Raw genomic sequence first — 23,005 nt, forward strand, 5'->3', positions numbered from 1 at the left:
GATGGAAGTAGTGCTTTGACTCTTTCATGCAGCATACCGACATCCAGAGAGACTGAAATTCTATTGACGAAGAGACAACCCTTTCAGTTCTTATCTAGTTTTTAAAGGGAAGACAACAAGGCAAAAAACATGCATGTGATTGCCCCCCCCCTTATTGTATTTTTGTCCACATATTCTGGAGATGAAACATGAAGTAAATATACCCTAGCAATAAGTCAATGGGAAGAAGACTATAGTCACTTTTATTGCTGTAATTAGTCTTTGAAAACCAATTCTTTCCAATGAGAAAAAGCCAATGATCCCACACATCTGTAAAGTCTAAGGGTTTAACATAAATACAGCAAATCTGCTTATTACCCGAATCAAAAAAAAAAAGGCATAAAAACATTACATAGTAATAATGAGATATTTCCTATTGTAATTCTATGTGAAGAACTTCAACAGAAGAAATTACATCATGAGCATTTTTAAAGTGTAAACCTATTTGTAAGTTAATAATGGCTCAAAGTTTTGTAGGGGGAGAGAAAGGTGTATATTGCACCCCATTCTATGTAGCCCATACATTGCCTACACCCCCTTTGTTGTAAACCTCAACACAAGGAAGTCTGGGATTGAAAACATGTGGAAGAGCACAGTGTGCAGTTTCTCCCATTATGTGTTTCAGGTCCTCACATAATCCTTTGAATGGAGGAATAAATTTAAACAATTCTAGAAATATCAGTGAGAGATTACCCCTATAGAATCCAAATATTAAAACAGATGATTAGTTTGTATCCAAATGTCACACCCAGTTATTATACAATAGAACTAGAAATATGTGAAACCCAGACAATATCCATTAGTTTTTTTACAACACACACCTAGTTTTCTTTTTTCTTTTACAAAATATACTTAAAGTGAATTTTAACAGAAAAATATACATTGTTGATATAATTATTGGACATTTAAATTTGTATTTTTCCACTGACCAATTTCATTCCATGTGGTAAGTAGAATAACATTTTCATGAACTGGAACCCAATACAGATCACTCTTAGTACTGATTACTTTTCCAAAAAATAAAGCATTAACCATTATAAATAACCTCCTATTCTAATCTCTGCATATTAGAAGAAAATGTTCCACTGTACACATTTTTTGTCTTTCTAATTAGAATGCAACCAAATTGTATTGTTTCTCAAATAAAAGCTATTGTGGCAAGCATAGAATAGCACAGTCTATGCAAAATTAAAGAGTTGGAAATCCACCATTTCAGACAGAAAAAGAAGTAACAACAAGCACTAAATTGTCAACTGAAGCCAATGGCTTCAAAAGTACTTAATGTTGGCTGGACAGTATTCAAAACAATTTGATAATCATTGCCACATTACTCAGATACAGATTAAAAATCAAAAGGTGCTAGTTTGTTGCATCACAGAAAGGAAATAAAAGCATTTTGCTATTTGCAAATAACATTTGATAACATATGTTTCATGTTCTAAAGTTGCCTATATAATTGGATAAACAAAATTCATATTTAGATCTTATATATGTGGAATTTAAATAATCATGAAATAAAGATACTCATGCAGAAGAGAACAATCACCATTTCTTGAATGACAAGAAAAACACACTTCCATTGTCCACCTGGGTTTTTCCCAGTTTGGGCTCAGGTCTGCTCTGCTCTGCTTTTGCAAAAACTTCTATATGAACAACAGCAGATGGTCAAAAGCCAAACGTTTTACAGTACTATTTCAAAGGGACCATAGTGCATAAAACAATGTTTAGAAATCCAAAGAAAATTGACATGAATTATGTCCACAAGCGTAGTTAACTACTAAGAATTGTTTACAAACATTCTTTCCAAATAATACAACCAAGATTCCTATAACCAGGTAATTAAAAATGTCACTTTTATCATCATTCATGACAGTTAAAACAAAAAGAATATAAAAACAAACAATGGTTCAGTGGAAATAGACTCCAAGTACACAATCCATTATAAACTGATACAAGGGAACTTTCCCACCCCACCATACCCTCTTCCCCATTGAAATGTATGCAAGAATGCTAATCCATTTTAGGTGACTCATGCAGGAAATGGCCATAATGGACTTTAAATTTATTTAATTGAACTGTTGATTTATACACACAAGTAAAAGGAATAGGTCTGAACTGTAAAACAATACAATCAATACAATAAAAGACCCATTGAGTAAAACACATTACCAATCAAAATGTAATTCAATTAAAACTGAGTTCTCACTAGTTTCGATAATTCAATATTTTTTTTGTTAAATGGTCTAAATGCATTTTGAAAAGTGAATTACCTATGTTAGGCAGGTGATTCACAGATGTAACATTTTCTATGTGACAGCATATTCTGCACGAGTAAAATATTGATATACTTTATTTTGCAGGTGTTCTCATACATACAGCATTTGCCATGACCATTTTCCTTATTTGAGATTAAAAATAAAATATATAAGGAGGAGGAAATTGTCAGGCATATATTTCAGTTGTTCTCTATTAGTCAGAATCTCAGACAATTTCTCTTTATAATTTGATCCAAAATAATTGCACAGCAACAAATAACCTCCATCTTCAGGCTAACAATGATTTTCAACTATAAATGATTTCATTGTACATAATTCCACATTGATAGCTCTTGAATATTTAAATATGCATGTAAAAAAGGCTTAGAATAATAATTTGTTTTATAGCCAAGTTCTTCCTCTATTTAGCCAAACTTCAAAAAAGTTACAAATAAACAGAACATTATACAGGATCTATAAATCCGGTTTAAAAATTTGAGGCTTCAAAATCATGGTAGTCCAAATGGACTTATAGGAAAATCCGCACATTAACAAGATAGCTCAAGAGACTGAAACAAATGAAGACAGACAAAAAATTGCTGTCTTAGAATTTTACTAATCCTGCCAGTTTAAAGATGGTGATATTATCAGAAGTAACAGCATATGCTGAAAGGAAGGAGAGATGTTTTAAGGTTGGTCCCAAGTGGTAGGACTTAGAGTTCAAGTATTTCCTATTTGATCTGAGCTCACCATAGCAAAGTGATATAAAATGAGGGGGGGAAAAAAGACAAACAGAGAAAAAGAGAGGGATGAGTTATTTTACTTTTGTTCCATACATTTGATTAATATCTTCTTGATAATGTGCAGTAAGCTCTTTACGTTTTAGTTTGAAGGCATCTGTCACCAAACCCGTTTCAGGGGTCCAAGGTTCAGGGGACAACCGAATTTTGAGGGGAATTTCAAATTTCTCCAGATTAGCTGTAACAGAAAGATAAAATTTTAGCTTACAAATTATATATTTAAAAGGTTATTATAATCCTGGAACAAATGCTAATAAACTTGGAATAGATGCAGAAAAAGATAAAAGCTACATTTTAACACTTTGGTTTCTGAGAGGTATATAAAACCTCTGGGTTATTTCACCTGGAGTCAGGGACGTGGCAATTACAAATATTTAAAAAATGTATAGTGTGGGAAAGAACATTTTCTCTTTTTTTGAAATAATATTAAAATTTAGGATCATAAAGAGGGCAGCAAGATTTAAGAAATACAGTATAGTATTTGCAATTGAAGTGTCTGGACCCAAGTCTTTAAAAAGCTCTTACACAAACTCGGCGAGAAAAGTCAAATAATAAAAGTTAGAATGCAATATAGTATTTGCACAATCAAGTCCAGTACCAAGTTCAGTGGATGAATTTAAAATATCCCTATTTAAAGTATTACTGATGTAAGGCTAGCCAGCCTCTCTTTGAACATATCTGGCAAAGTAGTGGGGTAACAGTTTCCATCGTTTTAATTTTAGAAAAAAATATTTTGAACTATTCAATTAGAATCTACCTTTTACAACTTAAAATGCATTATTTGGTAGACCACATCCTAGGACAATGAAGTAGAGCAGGGGTCCCCAACCTCTAGGCATGGTCATTTTGCGGCCTCCCAGGAACTGGGTCACGCAAGTGAGTGATGCCCCATCTGTACACACATAGGATCCAGGCAGCATGAGAAACCATCCCCTCCTAGTTTGTGGAAAAAGTGCCCTCCATGGAATCGGTCCCTAGCGCCCAAAAGGTTGGGGGAGCTGGAGTAGAGGATTTAAGCTTCATCCAGGCAATATCGTTTCTTCACTTCCCATGATTAAAATCCCCACTACTTTCAATATCTCTTCACAGAACCTGATTTTTAGTCCTCTGATAATTTTCATTCCATTTTTCTGAATTATTTTGAATTTACCTAAATTATTTTTATCTATGGTACCCATATCCAACCATAAAGTCTAGATATAACTTGATCAATTCAAAATAAAATGGACATTTCCATAATTTAAAATTATATTATAAAATATTCTTTTGTTTAGTCACATCTACTGGCATATGTTTAGTCTGTAACAGAATTATTGCCAAGGCTTTTTTGGGATGGGGAGAAGGATACCTTCAAGACATTCTTGACTTCTGGATTAGTCCCTGAAGTTTTCTTGGTGATATTTTTGGAAGTAATTTACCACTGCTTTCTTCTTAAGGATGTGAGAGAAAGACTGACCAAAGTCATCCAGCTGGCTCTCTGTTTAAGGCAGAACTGAAATTCTAAACTATCTCAAAGTATCAGTATGAGATCTGTGGTTCCCTAGATTTTTTTCCCCTAGATTTTAAAAACAGAGGCATTGTCTGACTATTTACTATTTTTCCAGGATTTCCTAAAGATAATACGATATAGGTAGTTCTTGACGTATAACCATTCATTTAGTGAACAAAGTTACAATGGCAGTGATTTACAACCAGTCCTCACACTTACTATCACTGCAGCATCCTTGGGGTCTCATGATCAAAATTTGGGAGTTTGGCAATGGCATATATTTATAATAGTTACAGTGTTCTGGGGTCATGTGATTAATATTTGCAATTTTCCCAGTAGCTTCTAAACAAGCAAAGTATATGGGAAGATCCAGATTCAAGTAACAACTGCAGTGATTTGCTTAATAGGTCTGACAAAAAAAAGGTCACAAAATCAGGCACAACTCACTTTACAATTGCCTTGCTTAACAATGAAAATTCTGGTCCCAACTGTGGTCATAAGTCAAGGACTACCGGTATTTTAAACTTCCTTCAATAACCTGGAATGCATTCATCTGGCCCTGTGATCAGTTCTCATAGTGACTATTTCTTATTTCAAAGAAAATCTGCATCTGAGTAAGTAATAGTAGCAGGAGTATGGCACTGAAAAATATTTTGTATGTGCACTATCTTGTGCACAGAAATATTTTCATATTGTTTATATATCAATTGAAAAGGCTGTTTTGATGTCTTATTCTAAAAACTTGACTGTTCCAGATTGAAGTATTTTCAGTGTTCTGTTTTAATTTCTCAGATTGGAAGTTATTTAATATTTTTTAAGCACTGGGTGTTATCTTTTGCATTCTTCTGTGTACAGCAAGAAGAAATAATTACATCCTGACTGCTCCTGACATAGGTTGAAGTGGGGGCCGAGGTATCTGGGTAAAATTATGAAGTGAAGCATCAGGCATTTAAATAGCATGTGCTACAAAGCAGTTGTTCTGAACCTGTGTTGATAAAAGACTTATTAGAGAACTAGCCCCAAAGGAAGAAACAACCTCCAGGGTCTATTGGACTAAATGCTGAATAGATACTTCAGCTGGAATAATGAGGACTGGTATTAAGGTTTCTGGTTACCTCTTTGACTTTGAGGCAACCTTCATAGGTACTTTAGATCCCTGTGAGTAGAAATTTATAGGCAAGGCAATTTCTGCACTTCAGGTTTCTTTATGAAGAACTTTTACAATGCATAGACAGCCACAATAAGCCGTGTTTTGTCATTGTTTTTTTCTTCTTTTTAGAAATACCCTTGGGTGAACTCCAGGAGAAACTGGCAGGCTGGACTGTAAAATCATGCAGTGGCTGAACCTTTTTGGGTTTGAGAAGCATTTTCTAGCTTATGTGACCAAGAGTGAGAGACGACAAGTCCACACTGGACATTTCCCTGGGTTATGTGTAGGGAGAGATCAAAATTCAGAGTTCAGAATTCATTCCCACTCATTCCTTTCAATATGAAACCTATCTACCCAGGACAAGTGACTGTACTTAAAATGTAAGTAAAATTAGGAATAAGGCTACCAATCTGCATTGAAAAAAATATGGATCACTAACAGCAAAATATAACAGCTTCTACATTGCTTTCTTATTGTCCAGTGGGCACTCAGATTATATAAACATGACTGACTGATAAATAAATAAATTTGAAGCCAAAGAGCTTACTTCTTAATCTTGCTCTTTCCCCTGATTCACACATAAAAAAGGGTTACAATTTTTGTGTCTGCTGAATCATAGCTGATCCAATATTTGGTAGAACTTCCAAGATTCAATATTCTGAGTTAAAAATAAAATACTTTTTCTATTTTGGGCACATGGATGCTTCTTTCATATTCTGATTATGGGCTTCTTGAAATCATCTGGTTTTGTCATAATCAGAAACAAGGTGTTGAAATACAAGTCTGGACAGTCTTATGGGATTTGTTTGTCCCTATCTTGTTGTAATAATAATAAATATAAATCTTAAGAATATATTTCAGAATATCTCTAGAACCATGATGGCGAACCTATGGCATGCGTACCACAGGTGGCACGCGGAGCCATAACTGTAGGCACACGAGTGTTGCCCTAGCTCAGCTCCAGCATGGATCTGCGAGCCGGTCAGCTGATTTTCGGGCCTTCCAGGCCCACTGGAAGTCAGGAAACGAGCCATTTCCGGCCTCCGAAGGGCCTCTGGGGGGTGGGGAAGGCCGTTTTCACCCTACCCAGGCTCCAAGAAAGCCTCTGGAGCCTGGGGAGGGAGAAAAACGAGCCTATCGGTAACCTTTTTGCCATTGCGTGCCAAAAGCAGGGGAGTGCATTGAATTATGGGTGTGGTCACACGCACGCACGACCCCCCCGACCCCCTGCTTTTGGCATGCGACAGCAAAAAAGTTAGCCATCACTGCTCTAGGGGATACTAGTGAATCCTCATGAATTCTTAATCATTTTGTTTTACATGGTAACTTGAACAATATTGGTAACTTACCTGTTGTAGCAGCCTCAACTAAAAGCTTCTGTACTTCTTTCTCCACTTCAGAATAATTACATATCTCTTCCAAAGTTCCTCTGAATCCTTTCTTTCTTGCTAACTCTTTAAGTTCTTTATGATTTGGCACAATAAATCCAATGGTATAAGAATGGAAACTAATAGAAAGAGATATGTACAATTTCATAATTAAGTTGCTCATCTGTTTTATAAAATGTTAATCTTTTTACATGTTCATTATATATTTTTCTAAAAACTCCCTCCCCCCCACCAAATATAATGAAGAAATATTACTTTAGTCACAAAAGTTTCAATTGTGACAGCATCCCTATTTTTTCACAGTTCTTAATCCATTATTTTTTATGTTCCTCAAAAATGCAGGAAATCATCACACTGGTTATAAATCAGATATACAGTCAGGTCCAGAAATATTGGGACATCAACACAATTCTAACATCTTTGGCTCTATACACCACCACAATGGAGTTGGAATGAAACAAACACAATGTGCGTTAACTGCAGACTGTCAGCTTTAATTTGAGGGTATGTACATTCAACTCAGGTGAACGGTGTAGGACTTACAGCAGTTTGCATATGTGCCTCCCACTTGTTAAGGGACCAAAAGTAATGGGACAGAATAATAATCATAAATCAAACTTTCCCTTCTTAATACTTGGTTGCAAATCCTTTGCAGTCAATCACAGCCTGAGGTCTGGAACGCATAGACATCACCAGACGCTGGGTTTCATCCCTGGTGATGCTCTGCCAGGCCTGAACTGCAACTGTCTTCAGTTCCTGCTTGTTCTTGGGGCATTTTCCCTTCAGTTTTGTCTTCAGCAAGTGAAATGCATGCTCAATGTGATTCAGGTCAGGTGATTGACTTGGCCATTGAATAACATTCCACTTCTGTCCCTTCAAAAACTCTTTGGTTGCTTTTGCAGTATGCTTTGGGTCATTGTCCATCTTCACTGTGAAGCGCCGTCCAATGAGTTCTGCAGCATTTGGCTGAATGTGAGCAGATAATATTGCCCGAAACACTTCAGAATTCATCCTGCTGCTTTTGTCAGCAGTCACATCATCAATAAATACAAGAGAACCAGTTCCATTGGCAGCCATACATGTCCACGCCATGACACTACCACCACCATGCTTCACTGATGAGGTGGTATGCTTAGGATCATGAGCAATTCCTTTCCTTCTCCACACTCTTCTCTTCCCATCACTCTGGTACAAGTTGATCTTGGTCTCATCTGTCCATAGGATCTTGTTCCAGAACTGTGAAGGCTTTGTTAGATGTTGTTTGGCACACTCTAATTTTTTGAGGCTCACCAATGGTTTACATCTTGTGATGAACCCTCTTGTATTCACTCTGGTGAAGTCTTCTCTTGATTGTTGACTTTGACACACATACACCTACCTCCTGGAGAGTGTTCTTGATCTGGCCAACTGTTGTGAAGGGTGTTTTCTTCACCAGGGAAAGAATTCTTCGGTCATCCACCACACTTGTTTTCCGTGGTCTCCCAGGTCTTTTGGTGTAGCTGAGCTCACCGGTGCATTCCTTCTTTCTGAGAATGTTTCAAACAGTTGTTTTGGCCATGCCTAATGTTCTTGCTATCTCTCTGATGGGTTTGTTTTGTTTCTTCAGCCTAATGATGGCTTGCTTCACTGATAGTGACAGCTCTTTGGATCTCATCTTGAGATTTGACAGCAACAGATTCCAAATGCAAATAGCACACTTGAAATGAACTCTGGGCCTTTTATCTGCACATTGTAATTGGGGTATTAAGGGAATATCACACACCTGGCCATGGAACAACTGAGAAGCCAATTGTCCCATTACTTTTGGTCCCTTAACAAGTGGGAGGCACATATACAAACCGCTGTAAGTCCTACACTGTTCACCTGAGTTGGATGTACATACCCTCAAATTAAAGCTGACAGTCTGCAATTAACGCACATTGTGTTTGTTTCATTCCAACTCCATTGTGGTGGTGTATAGAGCCAAAGATGTTAGAATTGTGTCGATGTCCCAATATTTCTGGACCTGACTGTATTTAGCAACAGAATGGCATTATAGAAGATTCCTTTAACTGCCAAGGTTGGAAGGGACTTTAGAGGCCTTCTCATCCAACGTATGCTCAGTACAGAAATCCTCATACCATCCTGGAGAAATATATATGTAATATTTTCTTGAAAACGTTCAGTGATATAGCATTCACAACTTCAGAAAGCAGGCTGAATTGCAGTCAGGATATTATTCCTTATTTTGAATTTGGATTTCTGACTAAAAAGCTTTCACTCATTGGTTCTTGGGTGCTCCAGAGAATAAGTGGTCTGACCTAGGCTTCCTTGGAAATTAAACAGCACAAACGTAGTACCAACAAACCTCTTTAAGTCATACGGCTGTGAATTATTGTCATTCCCAGTCCTAATGGCTTCTCAAACAGTCTTGCAGGGGAGTGTTTACACTCACCCACCTTATCTCCCTTGGAATGCTGTCAGAGAACTAATTGCCACACGCAGGCTAAGGCCAAACTTAGCACAGAATCAAACAGATTTTTTCTACAGCTTTTACCAACCAGATGAACTAATTGCTTCCTGCAAAAGCTCATGTCTGCTCACTTCTCTTTTATATCTTATGGGCCCCTCCCAATCATCTCCAAGCCTTACTCCCAAGTCAACCCTGTTTTCTTAATTGTTCCCGTCTCCTGGCAGCTCTGCGCATGTGCACACTGTGAACAAGCTTGTGCTGTTCTTCTGCCTCGCTGATGTCAGACTCCAGAGACAGCAAAGAACTACCAGATGGCCTTGGCCCCCTATCTGCCTCCAACTCAGAGCCCTCGTCCAGGCCTTCCCCAGACTCCAGGACTGGCCCACATTCTTTCCCAGCCTCCTCACTGTCCGATTCCGCTGTCAAGTCCGCAGGCTGCTGGCAGACCACAACACTATGAGTACTATAGCTTTATTTTAAAAACCCAAACTGTACTGGCTTTTCTGGCAGCTGCAGGACATTACTGGCTTACACTTATATGATCCACCAAGTTATCCAAGTCTTTCTTAAAAGTACTATTGCTAAGGCAGGTATCATTTCTCTTGTACTTGTACAACTGATTTTTCGTAAGTGTAGAACCTTGTATTTCGTATCACTGAAAAACATTTTTTTGATAGGCTAAGGTGAAGTCTTTCAAGATTCTTTTGAACCATAAGCCTGTCTTCCATGGCAATTCTTCAAGTTTTGTGGCATCCCCAAATTTTATGAGCATGTAATGCTATCAAACATCCACATCTGCCTATCCTAGGTCCTTGGAAAGGACTCGATAGGTAGACAAAAATGCCATATCCAGCCTGAACATTTGGTATATTTTAAATAATAATTTTATACTGCTACATAATTTCTCTCTAGTCACTTTGCAGTATAAAATTAAGAATATAAAATAAAAAACAAGATACAAAATTGAAATAATATAAATAAAAATTAATGTAACTTCAGTATTATCCTAAGCATTATCCTAAGTTTTATTATTATTATTATTATCATCATAAGATACCTTATCTACAAGAAACTTAACTGCAAGGTCTCATAAAACCAAGATGACAAAACAGAATTTGGACATCAAAATAATGAAAATATGTTAAATTGGGAGATTAGAGAAGTCTTAGATTAGTAATGATAAAATAATAGGAAAGGTAAAAAAAAAGTTAGAGATATTTTTTTATCTAATGACTAGTGGATTTTAATTTGTTAAACTTCTGTAATTATTAAGATAGAGACAAAGGAGATTTGCGAATTTGAGAGTTAAATGCTCTATCAACTAAAAACACAAAATGAAAAATAAACAATAAACTCAGCCAGGCAGAAACATGATCTTTTTCCTCAGGCAAAAATCTATTCTCTACTTCTCTTATTTGGAGCTCTTTATTTTTTCTAAAAGGGCAGAGAAAGGTGATGGGTGAGTCAGGGCTTCAAGACACTCTAGGGAACCTGCCCGGTGAGATAGTTGTGGGAGGGAGAACTTCAGGATTTTAAAAAGTCTCCTTCTAGTATACACAGCTGTAAAAAGTAAACAGGCTCTAAGTTGAGGGATCATATGAAAATTCTGATTCTGGGGGCATTGGGAGAAAAAACTTATCAATAACTATCTTTCAGAAACAGCTAAATATGGGCATTTCTGGACAGTAATTCAACATTAACCGAAGTAACCTAATAGTGCCTAATGTTGAGTACAGCCAAAAGGAATATATTTTTTCTACAAAATGTGAACAGGTTTAAAAGGCAATTACTGTTTTTTTTTCATAAAAGCACACAATACCAAGAAAAACATTTCTAGAAAATATTTGTTGCTCATGCAAAAATGAACACAAAGTTATACTGCTTTACCTGCTTGCATATACACAAATATTATCTACCAGGGGAAGATTCTTCAAAGCTGCTTCAACTTTACCAAGAGAAACATATTCACCTGCTTGAAGCTTTACAAGATCCTTTTTACGATCTATTGAATGGGAAATTAAAATGAATGTTATAATGAATAAATAACATGAAAATTATATGTAAAAGGTTAGATTTATGATGGTCCTACTATTCATTTCTGCTTTTAGCATTTAACAAATCTGGATAGGATAACTTTTATTAACTTACAGCAATATGCATTTAACAAGTCCAAAATGTCTTAGCTTTTATGCTGAGTTGAGTTTTCTAAATAAATTTACACATAATGGTAAAACACAACTAAAACATAAACTACTCTGTCAAATAAATACTGACTTGGAAATTAACCCAATATATTAAAATAATGAAGTGAATGCAATGTCTTGCCCACTGTGTATCTTCCCAGAACTCCAATCTCTCAGATTTAGTCTAATAACTACATCAAAAACACTATCTGGTAAATAGAGAGGGTTGTCCAAAAAGAAATATCCAAAAAGATATTGTCCAAATATCCAAAACGATACTATATTGTCCAAAAAGGCAAAAAGAAAACAAAGATATAGACTTTTACTCTAAATAAGCATACACAAGATTGTTCTGCAACTGAGTAGTCACCCTGATTGTAAGAATGAATAAATTTAATAAATTGTGTTTTACACTCTTCCCAGTGTGTTGTGTTCAACACCCACTCTTACCAATCTCCACTTAGTAGGAATTCAGGGAACTTAAATCTATATATTTGGAAGGTGCTTCAGCTAGAAAAAACAATCTAATGTTAAAGGCCTATTCCAGGGACACCCTTCCTCTGTTCAATCCTGTCCTTGGAGACTACCTGGACAAATCCTTGCATTTTTCTTGGCAAAGTTTTTCAGAAGTGGTTTGCCATCATTTCCTTCCTAGGACTGAGAGAAAGTGACTGGCCCAAGGTCACCAACTGGCTTTATGCCTAAAACAGGTTTAGAACTTTTGGTCTACTAGTTTCTAGCCTGATGTCTTAATCACTATACCAAACTGACTCTCCAACAAATTGAAAGTAAATGCAATTTTAAACAAGAAATGAACTCTCAATAGAACATACATATACTTAGCATTAAATATATTCAAATAAATAATAGAGAACCAAATGAACCATTTGTTCATGGTAACCAAATTACCATAGTGATATGATTTTGCAGCAAAAAGTACTACAATTATGTTAAGTTCTGCACACTACACTCACCAATAATTTTCAGACACCCATCTGATTGGAATTCCCCAATATCTCCAGTATAGAGCCATCTCTCTCCATTCTCATCAACCATAAAATCAGTTTTGGTTCGTTCTTCATTTTTGTAGTATCCCATAGATATGTTTGGACCACCAATAACAATCTCACCTCTAGGGTATGGTTTATCTGTATTAAAGTATCCACCTATAGAACAGATATATTTCAATTTCAACGTAAGTGAATTTGTATATACAGACACATTTTTTAAAAAAAATGCACACATATATATGCACTACCATACATAGACAAAGCAGTAAGACAGGATCTCCATAAAATTGTTCCTGTTCCAGCCAATGATGTAGCTAGCTACTCCAATTTGCAATGTGCTAGTTTTGGTTTATTATTATATATAAACAGGAATGTTGTGTTGCTATGAAAGAAAACAAGAAAGGAAAAGAAAGCATGGTCTATCGTTAAATGTTGACTTCTATGGAAAGAAACAACCAGTTCATACAGGTAAGTAATAAACACATGGGTTCTGCAGCTATTCCCAGTGGAAAAAAGAACCAAGCAGGTTGCTTATTAATGTTGCATGGAAATGCTAGCATTAAACTACAATACACGAAGGATACACTGAGAATATGGCCTGGAAGAGCTCTACAATGAAACACTTTGATGGACTAGAAAGATCCCACAGAGTTGGTCTCCTCTGGGTCCCGTCAGCTAAACAATGCAGAGGGACTTCTCTGTGGCTGCCCCAGCTCTCTGGAACCAGTTACCTCCTAAGGTCCGGACCATCCCCACCCTATTGGCCTTCTGAAAAGCAGTGAAGACCTGGCTTTTCTGGCAGGCCTGGGGCCGTTAATCTCGCTCTTGAGATCCGGCGAGATCCGGCCATGAATGGTGTGAATGAGTTTTAATGTTTTTAATGTTTTTAATTTTTAAATGTTTTTTACAATGATTTTAAATGCATTGTGAACCACCCTGTCTTTGGAGAGGGGCAGCATACAAATTGAATTAATAAATAATAAATAATAAATAAATTCAACACTGGTCATATGCTTGGTTGGCTAAGAACTGAAATGAAGTTCTATCAATCTATAAATTCTGTTCAAGAAAAATAAATCCAAAAAGGGCTGACTTCGTTTGGTATCAAAATGCAATGTTCAGTTTTCTTTCTACCATTCCCAAAACATTCAAGATAAACTCAGGTTTGCTTAGTAAAAACAAAGGTTAACTTTTTCAGTAATGATGTAATTACAAACAAATTGTGAAAAACAGGTGAGTGTAATAGGCCCAAAAATGGCACCTATAAATATTCGAATTCAAGGCTTCTTTAGCTAAATCCAGTATAAGCCACTGTTATCACAGTTTTTAGAGTGCCAGCTCCACAGTACTAGCCTTTTATATTTATCTTATTAACAATGACTAAATTTTTCCATTGTGTGATCCAAGTATAAACAGCAAAAATAATTTATTAGAATTTGATAAAGTCATTGCAAATATTGTGGAAATAAGATTTTGAGGCCAGCAAATTCTTCTGTGTATTCTTTTCACTTAATATTTATCGATCATGTTTAAAGTATATAATTTTAAAATGCAATATTTAGTGAAAGAACCCTAACTACTTGAAATAGAATAAACATGCAAAAAGTATTGGTAATCTCTCATCTTGCATTTTTTTTAAAAAAAATGTTCAAATTTATGTGCAGAATATATATATATTAAAAAAGCATGTGTCAGCGAAGCTTTCCCGATCTGTTCCCAAGTTGCCAGCATGTATCATGCATGTATTTCACTTCTATATTACATACTAGCTGGATGCCCGTGCTTTGCTACAAAACTATGTGCTCGGGCTTGATAAATTGACACCTACAGCCTGAAACTTAATGTAGAATGTGTAATTCCTTAGCATCAGATTGTGTTAATATAATGCAACTGGTAGTTGGAACAGAGGGGGAGGGGGAGTAGAATGTCCCAGCCCGCAGCATCCATTGGTATTCATCTGGCTAGCATCCTGTCAGTGTGTGAGAGAGTTGAGGGGTGTTTGGAAACTCAAACAGTATTTGCTGTGTGAGCAAGAAGAAGACAGGAAGGAGGCTGGGCGTGGCTTAACTCTACTGTTTTGTAGTAAAGCTGCTTGCTGCTATGAAAGTAAAACTGAAAGTGAAACTCCTCTTCTCTGCTTGTGTTTTGCATTTGGAATTTTGAGGTGGGGAGGGGGAGTAGAACTCCTTAGCATCAGAGCATGGAACTGATTTCTTTTCAGGTGAGGAGGGGGAGTAGAACTCCTTAGCATCAGAGGGCTGTTTGGAAAGTGAAACAGTATTTGCTGTGTGAGCAAGGAGACAGAAAGGAGCCTGGCCGTGGCTTTGCTCAAGTGTTCTGTATTAAAGCTGCTTCCTGTTGTGAAAGTAAAACTGAAAGTGAAACTCCTCTCCTCTGCTTGTGTTTTTGCATTTGGAATAGATTTCTTTTCAGGTGGGGAGGGGGAGGAGAACTCCTTAGCATCAGAGCGGGTTAATAATAATATAGGAAATATTAATGCTCTGATGGTCATTTCGAAAAATCCTTTCTTAGTGAGCACTTAGAAGCCAAGAGGAACATACGTGGCAAATTTCAAGTTTGTAGACTTTACAGTTCTGGAGATTTAGTGATTAATGCGTGAGTGGTTTTGGCTTTTATATATTTATATATCTGTATACCGGTACTTATGCAAATGTTTATGGTTTCTTGATAATACTTATAAAGTTGTCAACATACACACATTGGTTGCTAATTCTCTGTCTTTCAAAAAGCCCTCAAAACGCCTCTCCTGACAGCAGGAGAACCTGCATAGTAGCTACAACACATATAACATGTGTTGTAAATAATGTGTAAATTGTTGGTTTTATTGTATGCCCCCCAAATTCACTTTGTGTCAGATAGGCAACCATATAAATTTGATAAATAAATTAAAACTAGACAACCCATGACCTGTTTGGTCATCCTACTTTCCATGTATAATACAGGGTGGCACTGTTTTCCCTCCCCTCATGACCCTAAGCAGAGCCCTGGTGAAGCCTCGTCCTCCTCCTTGGCTGACCTGTGAAATTGCCTGCCATTTTGCTGGGAGGAAAGTAGTATAGAAGTATAGATGAAAATTACAATCATTCGATTGCTGCTAACCACAGACATTATAGCTGTCACAACTTTGCAAACAGAACTGATAAGAAATCATTAATATTTTAATTACATGAAAGCAATGGTCCCAGATTTGTATGCATTCTTTATGTTACCGAATTTGATACCTTGACTCAAAAATATACTATGAGGCACCATTTGGGCTAATTTAAGGTTGCAAACAGACAAACTGACAGGACAGTTTTAGTAATATATAAATAAAATATTCTCCTGAGATGACAAGATCAATGTCTGTGCCTGAGGACAGTCACATAATATCAACAACAATATGAATGTTTTTATACTGAAATAAAAAATCCACTTACAATGGAAGGAACTGTATGGGCATGCAACATGTTACTTATTCAACCAACTGACAGTCAGAGGAACTTGTTTACTGCTATTAATACATGAAAACTCAGGACTCCTAAATCTATGTGGCCTGTATCCCATCTATGATATATCATAGGACATGTTCCCTAGATATAAAACTAATCAGGATTCAAAAAACAAGGATTAGTCTATACACAATCTTTCTTGGAAAAATGGAGTTCATAGAATTCCCTCTTACCAAGGGGAATTATATTTTCTCTTGGCTTATGACCACTGGTGATCTACGTGCTACATTTAAGCTTTATTTTTATAAGATATATATATACTGCCTTTCATTGGATAGCTACCTCCTCCTCCTTTTTTTCTTTACAGCAACTCTATGAAGTTGACAGAGCTGGGGGCGTGTGATTGGCTGGTGAAGCAGAGAGCTTCCATAGCTGACAGACTAGAACCTCGGTGCCCCTGCTCCTATTCAAACACCTCACTACACCACAAGGGCTCCCATACCAGATTAGCCCCCTGTAAACTCTCTTCTCTTGAGGAGCACTTCCTGAAGCGGCGCTGGAAACTTTGGTCGGGCTCCTTGAGAGACGAGAGCTTGCAGGGGGCCGATCTGGTGTCTGCAATGGAGCGCAAAATCCGGCTTCTTCTCTCCGCTGTGAGTGTGGGATCGCAATTCCGCCTTGGTATATTTGCAGTACAAGGCAGCCCTCATCTCCTGCTGCTTGGGACTTGGAGCGGTAAATGGTGACTGGTCCGGGGAGCAGTCGAATTTTGCTCTCCATTGCAGATGCCAGAGCAGCCCCCTGCAAGCTCTCGTCTCTCGAGGAGCGCTCACTGAAGTAGTGCAGGAAACTTTGGTTGAGCTCGAGACACGAGAGCTTGCAGGGGCCCGATCTTATATGATTATATGATGTGAAAAATTCAAAATCTCTAATTTCCTATGAAGCAACAGTGAGAACTGGACACGGAACCACTGATTGGTTCAAAATTGGAAAAGGAGTCCGAGAAGGCTGCATACTGTCACCCTGACTATTTAATTTATATGCAGAGCACATCATGAGAAAGACAGGGCTAGATGAATCAAAAATTGGAATTAAGATTGCTGGGAGAAATATCAACAACCTCAGATATGCAGATGATACCACTCTAATGGCAGAAAGCGAAGAGGAACTAAAGAGCCTCTTGATGCGGGTAAAGAAGGAGAGTGCAAAAGTTGGCTTGAAACTCAATATTAAGAAAACTAAGATCATGGCATCCGGCCCTCTCAATTCCTGGCAAATAGATGGGGAAGAAATAGAGGTAGTAAAAGATTTTATTTTCCTGGGCTCCTAGATCACTGCAGATGGGGACTGCAGCCAAGAAATTAAGAGACACTTGCTCCTGGGGAGGAAAGCTATGGCAAATCTAGACAGCATTCTAAAAAGCAGAGACATCACCCTGGCAACAAAAGTGTGTATAGTCAAGGCTATGGTTTTCCCAGTTGCAATGTATGGCTGTGAAAGTTGGACCATAAGAAAGGCTGAGTGCCAAAGAATTGAGGCCTTTGAACTATGGTGCTGGAGAAGACTCCTGCGAGTCCTTTGGACTGCAAGGCGATCAAACCGGTCAGTCCTAGAGGAGATCAACCCTGACTGCTCTTTAGAAGGCCAGATCCTGAAGATGAAACTGAAATACTTTGGCCACCTAATGAGAAGGAACGTTGTCCATGGGGTCGCGATGGGTCGGACATGACTTCACAACTAACAACAATAATTTCCTATGTTGGAGGAAAAGAGATAATTACTGATTTTTCAGTCATTGCAATTTAGTAAGAGATTCAGGATCTCAGCTCCCCCTTTACTTTGATGAGATAGGATTTAAGAGGCATTTCACAACATGCTGGTGGGAACTATACAAACCTAGAACAAGATAGTTCGAGGTGCAAGTCTTAAACTTAGGAGGACTGAAACAGAATCTAAAACAGGGACAGGAACCCTATAGCCTTACAGAATCCTCTGGAGCTGGAACCTAACAGCTCAGAACCATGTCCAATCAAATGTTGATAGCAAAATTATTGAAAATGTGCTTTATTTCCCAACAAAACTTGTATTATATGTTCTTTAAAAAAATTAAAACCTCTCAAAATTACTGAGGAAAAACATATACAAAAAAACATCCCAGGAAGTCATCAACATAATGCCTACATGTCCTCCAAATGTTAGTTATTGGTTCCAACCATAAAGGTTCCAACCATTAAGAAATGTTTTATCTGTGCGAAACAAAAGCAAGAACGCTGTGTCTCACTCTGGAACAATGTTGATGATGTGCCACATACAGATGGAAAAGAATATGACATCTAAGTCATATTACCATAAAGATTATCCCCCGCTGCCCCGTTGGTGACTATGGACAGCTTCAGCAAGGTGGATTTGAAGTCAAGGAAGAATCACTGAGGGAAAAGGTGACTACACAAAATGCCACTGCTTTTAAGACACAGACATATGTATGGAAGGTGAAGGGATTGGTAGATCTAATGAGCTTCAGAGAGGCTTTAGCTTAGAACTCAGAGAAACTAAATAGAGAACCTGCCCTCATTTCTGCTACTAACAATCAAGCCTTTCTGATATGTTAATGTATTCAACCTTTTCCAAAAGAACCATCACACAATCATTAAAGTTTCTTCTTACCTTCTTCCCAATTCATCAGCTTGATTTCACAACAAATTAAGGGTGCTCCCACTCTGCCTGTTGTATAGTCCCAAACTGAAATTTAGGAAAATAAAATATAATCAAAAAATTCAGATATAGTTTCAGTAGCAATTTATCACGTCTCTGAATAACTAACAATATGCAATGTCAGTGTTTTGAAATAATATCAACCAGTATGCTGATAACACCCAATTATATTGTTACAATCTACTGCCATGTTGATCTACAAATACTACTCACCTTCTGTTATTGTTCCAGCCCCAGAGGATTCTGTCAGGCCATAGCCCTGTCCCACAGGACAACAAAAACAGATGTTCATAAATCTCTGAGTTGCTGCAGAAAGTGGAGCTCCTCCACACAGTAAGACCCGTATCTTCCCACCTAGCAGCATCCGGACTTTCCGGAAAACAAAGCTAAAAGAGAGAAAGGAGTGAGGGTGGGGAGGAAGAAGAATATGAAGAAGTTGTTTCTTTTACTTAACAACATCAGTTTAACTGGCATTGCATATAAAATTACTCAGATTTAACTAACTTTGCAAAATTATGTTTCAGAAAAAATGCAATTACATCCTATACATGGCTACTAAGAAATAAATTATCCTCTTCTTAGTAGAACACACCCTAATAAGAATATAAGTTAAAGCAAAAGACAGATAAACAGATTTATACAATAAGTTATTATTTTCTTTTAAACAGTGTAGCTGGAAGTAACTTTCCAAAATAACATTACTGTTTTATAAGCTTACTTCTACCATTTCCCAAATGGGCTCTTTTTTGGAGCCTAGCAGCCCTTCATAAAAATGTTGCTCTTTAGAGAAAAACAAATCAACCTCTCTTACCAACCTGTCACATATTGGAGTACTGTAGCCTTTTGAAATCTGTTCCATCTTGTAATTATAAGCTAAAGTAAACAAATTGCGCTGAAAACTGGACATTTCATTAACTCGATTCATAACATTTTTGTAGATTCGATCCATGATTTCCTAGTTATAGAAATAAATTACATCAAGCAGAGATAGTGTGTAGTGGGTTATACATTTACTCCATTACACTAATCTGGAGGAGTACTATATGGTTTAACATTAGATAAAAACTTAAGATTTCCCCAATAATTTGAATGTTCAAACATATAACAATACAATTTCAGATAAAAGGCAAAGCTTTGAAACTATTACTGCAAAAGAATGTAATAAAAAATTATTACAATGGTCCCAATTTTTTTCCCATTCTCACTTTCACATTACTTTACTTTAACATAAGGCTATAATGATTATTTATACATTTTGTATGATTGGGAGCCTTTGAAAGCCTGGAAGACAGAGGAAAGATGAATGCATACTACCACAGAGTACAGAAAACTGCTTTTTGCTTCTGTTTTTTTTCAAGCAAGGAATTACATGATTGTCAGGTACAAAAACTATTCTAAAGATTCCGATTTACTTATAAAGCTTTTTTACAATGTTGATTGAATTAAAATTTACATTTCCCCTTTCCCTCTCTCATCTCCTCCCTGAGGTATGCTTACCTAGAAAGGAATGGAATAATGTATCGCTATATATACACGTATCCTAAATGCAACTCAAATGTTTAAAAGACATAAATGCCTAAATAATTTCCATACATCAATGTCATTAACAGAACTTCTTTTACTAAAGCTGTACAGTTTTTCTCCTTTTTAATTAATTACTTCTTTAACCTGTTAATGCATTAATTTGTATGCCTCATACAAATATGAGGCATAAAGTATAATTAGAAAATAAGTTGCATTTTTAGTTATTCTGTAGCACCTTAAATTAATCATATTTATTTTCATGGGAAAAGGCGCAAACAGCTGAAATGGGAATGAAAAGCAAAAAAAAGTAAAATTTTATAAGCTTCTTTTGATTTATAGTTATCAAATTCTAACTAATATTACATGTTTAAAATGATGTAGTATTCATATGTAGTAGATGTCCATATCATACCGCTATTATGAAGGTTGCATAGACTTCAAGTTTCTTTCTTTCTGGGTGCAATTCTAGGTACTGGTTATCTCCTTTAAAGCCTTACATGGCACAAAGTCAAATTATTTGCAGGATGGTTTTGCCATTGGCAGAAATTGCAAAAGTGACTACTCTGATTAAAGAAAAGAACGTAAATACTTTTGTTTCCACATGGAAACTGCTTCTGAATTTCATGCTTGATGTGGAAAAACATGTAACTTTGACTTTGGGTTTTATAGATTAGATTGATAGATCTTTATAGAAATGACTTGTTCATATTATTATGGAAAAACAAAAAGCTGTGATTTGATGCTAATACCTTATTTTACTGCAACAGAGAAAGTTGGAAGTCAATGCTTCTTTTTCTTTTCTTTTCCCTACCTTTCCTCACTTCTCTTTTCCCTCTCCCTTCCCTCCTCATTGCTCTTTTATTTACTTTTGTATTTTATAATACTTAATAACTTAATAAAAAATGTTTGGAGGAAAAAAGTATTTGCAGGATGGTATCCCCATCAGTTGGATAAACTGGGCACAATCCAGATTCCTTTCCTTAAATATTGCATCTAGTGGGACATAGGAAATATGCCTTTTTCCATAGAAGCCCCTATCCTGATGAATACCCTTCATCCTTCCATATTCTGTCGTGGGGAATAAAAACATCAATCTTTTCTGTAAGACCCTTCATGTATTTGAAGGTATTATACATACCCTTATGCTTTCTCTTCTCAAAAATCAACATTCTCAATTCCCTTCAATGTTTCTTCACAAAACTTAATTTCTAGTCCCCAATTATCCTCACTGTCATTCTCTGACCCCATTCTAATTTGTCCAAATTCTTCTTAAAATATATTCCCTAGAACTAGATACAGTAGCCGAGTTAGATTTTGACCAATGCAAAATTTAGTGGAATGGTTAAAACCCTTGATTAGTTAGTACCCACTCAATTCATGACATTTTTTTGAATATTCAATCCATGATTTCCTAATTGTAGAAATAAATTACATCAAGCAGTGATAAACTGCAATGTATTTATACATTTACTCTATCACAACAACATGTAGGAGTATTGTATGGTAATAATGTACCTAAAATTCCATTTATCTTTTTGGAGGTTCATTCCAAATTGAATATGTTCAACCATTTTTTCAAATAAGTATTCTAACAAGCAAGATATGCTCAATCAGATGAATCTCCATTTTACCTGCATTTCCTAGGTTATTTCCTAGGTTATAACTAGACTATTTCTTGTTCCTATCTCATGATTTTGTCCATTTAGAAGGAAAAGTTGTTAAAGACTATGTTGCCTATTAGCTCTTTTTGTTCATTTGGTCAGTGAACTTGGTCCCTGGAAATTGGCTCCCTTATATTCCAGGTTCTGTTTACTCAGCCTGAAGCAATCAATCACTCTTTTATTCATGCATTTTTAAGAAGGTTCTAAGCATACAATACATAAATATGAAATTTTTTCTTTAAAAACATACTTTCCATAATCACAAAGCTCACACACTGCTCACAAATATTTTCCACATATATCAAACAATATTTTAAAGTTGCAGAGATCAACTTACTGGAACAGCTGCCATTAAAGTTGGCTTCAATGTAGACACATCACCTTTACTCCCTTTCTTTATTTTAGATGACTGAAAGAAAAATAGACAAAGTAATGTGTTGCCCTTATCCAATCTGTTTTTATTTGTTCACAATGCAGCCTATACTAAAGAAAAAAAGTTTTACTGTAACTTCAGAAAATAGGCTAAGAATATTTTGTCAAAAATACAAAAGAGCACTGATTTTTAAAAAAATAAAAGAAACACTTCCATTTTGAATTTAGGAAATACTGTGAAATGTATGATGTCGTATTTGGAGATGTTTATGTGTTGAAAAAGCTTACCTGATCACTTAGAGTTTGAGGTGATGAATAACCAATTCTGCAACCATGGGTCAAACAAACAAGTTCAGCACTTAACTCTAAAACATGAGCAAGAGGCAAGTAGCCGATGTAGGTATCTTTCTCTCTGAAAACAAATTAAGGTATTTGTCAAATTATGCCAACTCATTGCTAAGACGATAATAATATATTCTAAAACACATCTTAGCATACTGTTGCATCCAGAAAACAAA

At 36.4% G+C, this 23,005-nt stretch overlaps 1 protein-coding gene across 3 annotated transcripts in view; it reads right to left on the reverse strand.

Annotated features, from left to right (window-relative positions):
* Positions 1-3,098: 3,098 nt before the first annotated feature.
* ACSL3 (acyl-CoA synthetase long chain family member 3) overlaps positions 3,099-23,005 on the reverse strand; it is a 50,813-nt gene continuing 30,906 nt past the window's right edge. For all 3 annotated transcript variants that reach the window (XM_034439412.3, XM_034439411.3, XM_034439413.2), the window contains 9 exons: positions 22,776-22,899; positions 22,453-22,524; positions 19,746-19,885; positions 19,144-19,316; positions 18,883-18,957; positions 12,731-12,922; positions 11,461-11,575; positions 7,083-7,240; positions 3,099-3,272 (listed from right to left, as the gene is read on the reverse strand). In XM_034439412.3, the coding sequence (XP_034295303.1) occupies positions 3,109-3,272; positions 7,083-7,240; positions 11,461-11,575; positions 12,731-12,922; positions 18,883-18,957; positions 19,144-19,316; positions 19,746-19,885; positions 22,453-22,524; positions 22,776-22,899 (1,213 nt within the window). In that variant the 3' untranslated portion in view covers positions 3,099-3,108. The remainder of the gene's footprint in view (positions 3,273-7,082; positions 7,241-11,460; positions 11,576-12,730; positions 12,923-18,882; positions 18,958-19,143; positions 19,317-19,745; positions 19,886-22,452; positions 22,525-22,775; positions 22,900-23,005) is intronic.

Source organism: Pantherophis guttatus, chromosome 6 (genome assembly GCF_059756535.1).
Source record: "Pantherophis guttatus breed Tessera chromosome 6, ASM5975653v1, whole genome shotgun sequence".
Classification (NCBI taxonomy): domain Eukaryota; kingdom Metazoa; phylum Chordata; class Lepidosauria; order Squamata; family Colubridae; genus Pantherophis; species Pantherophis guttatus.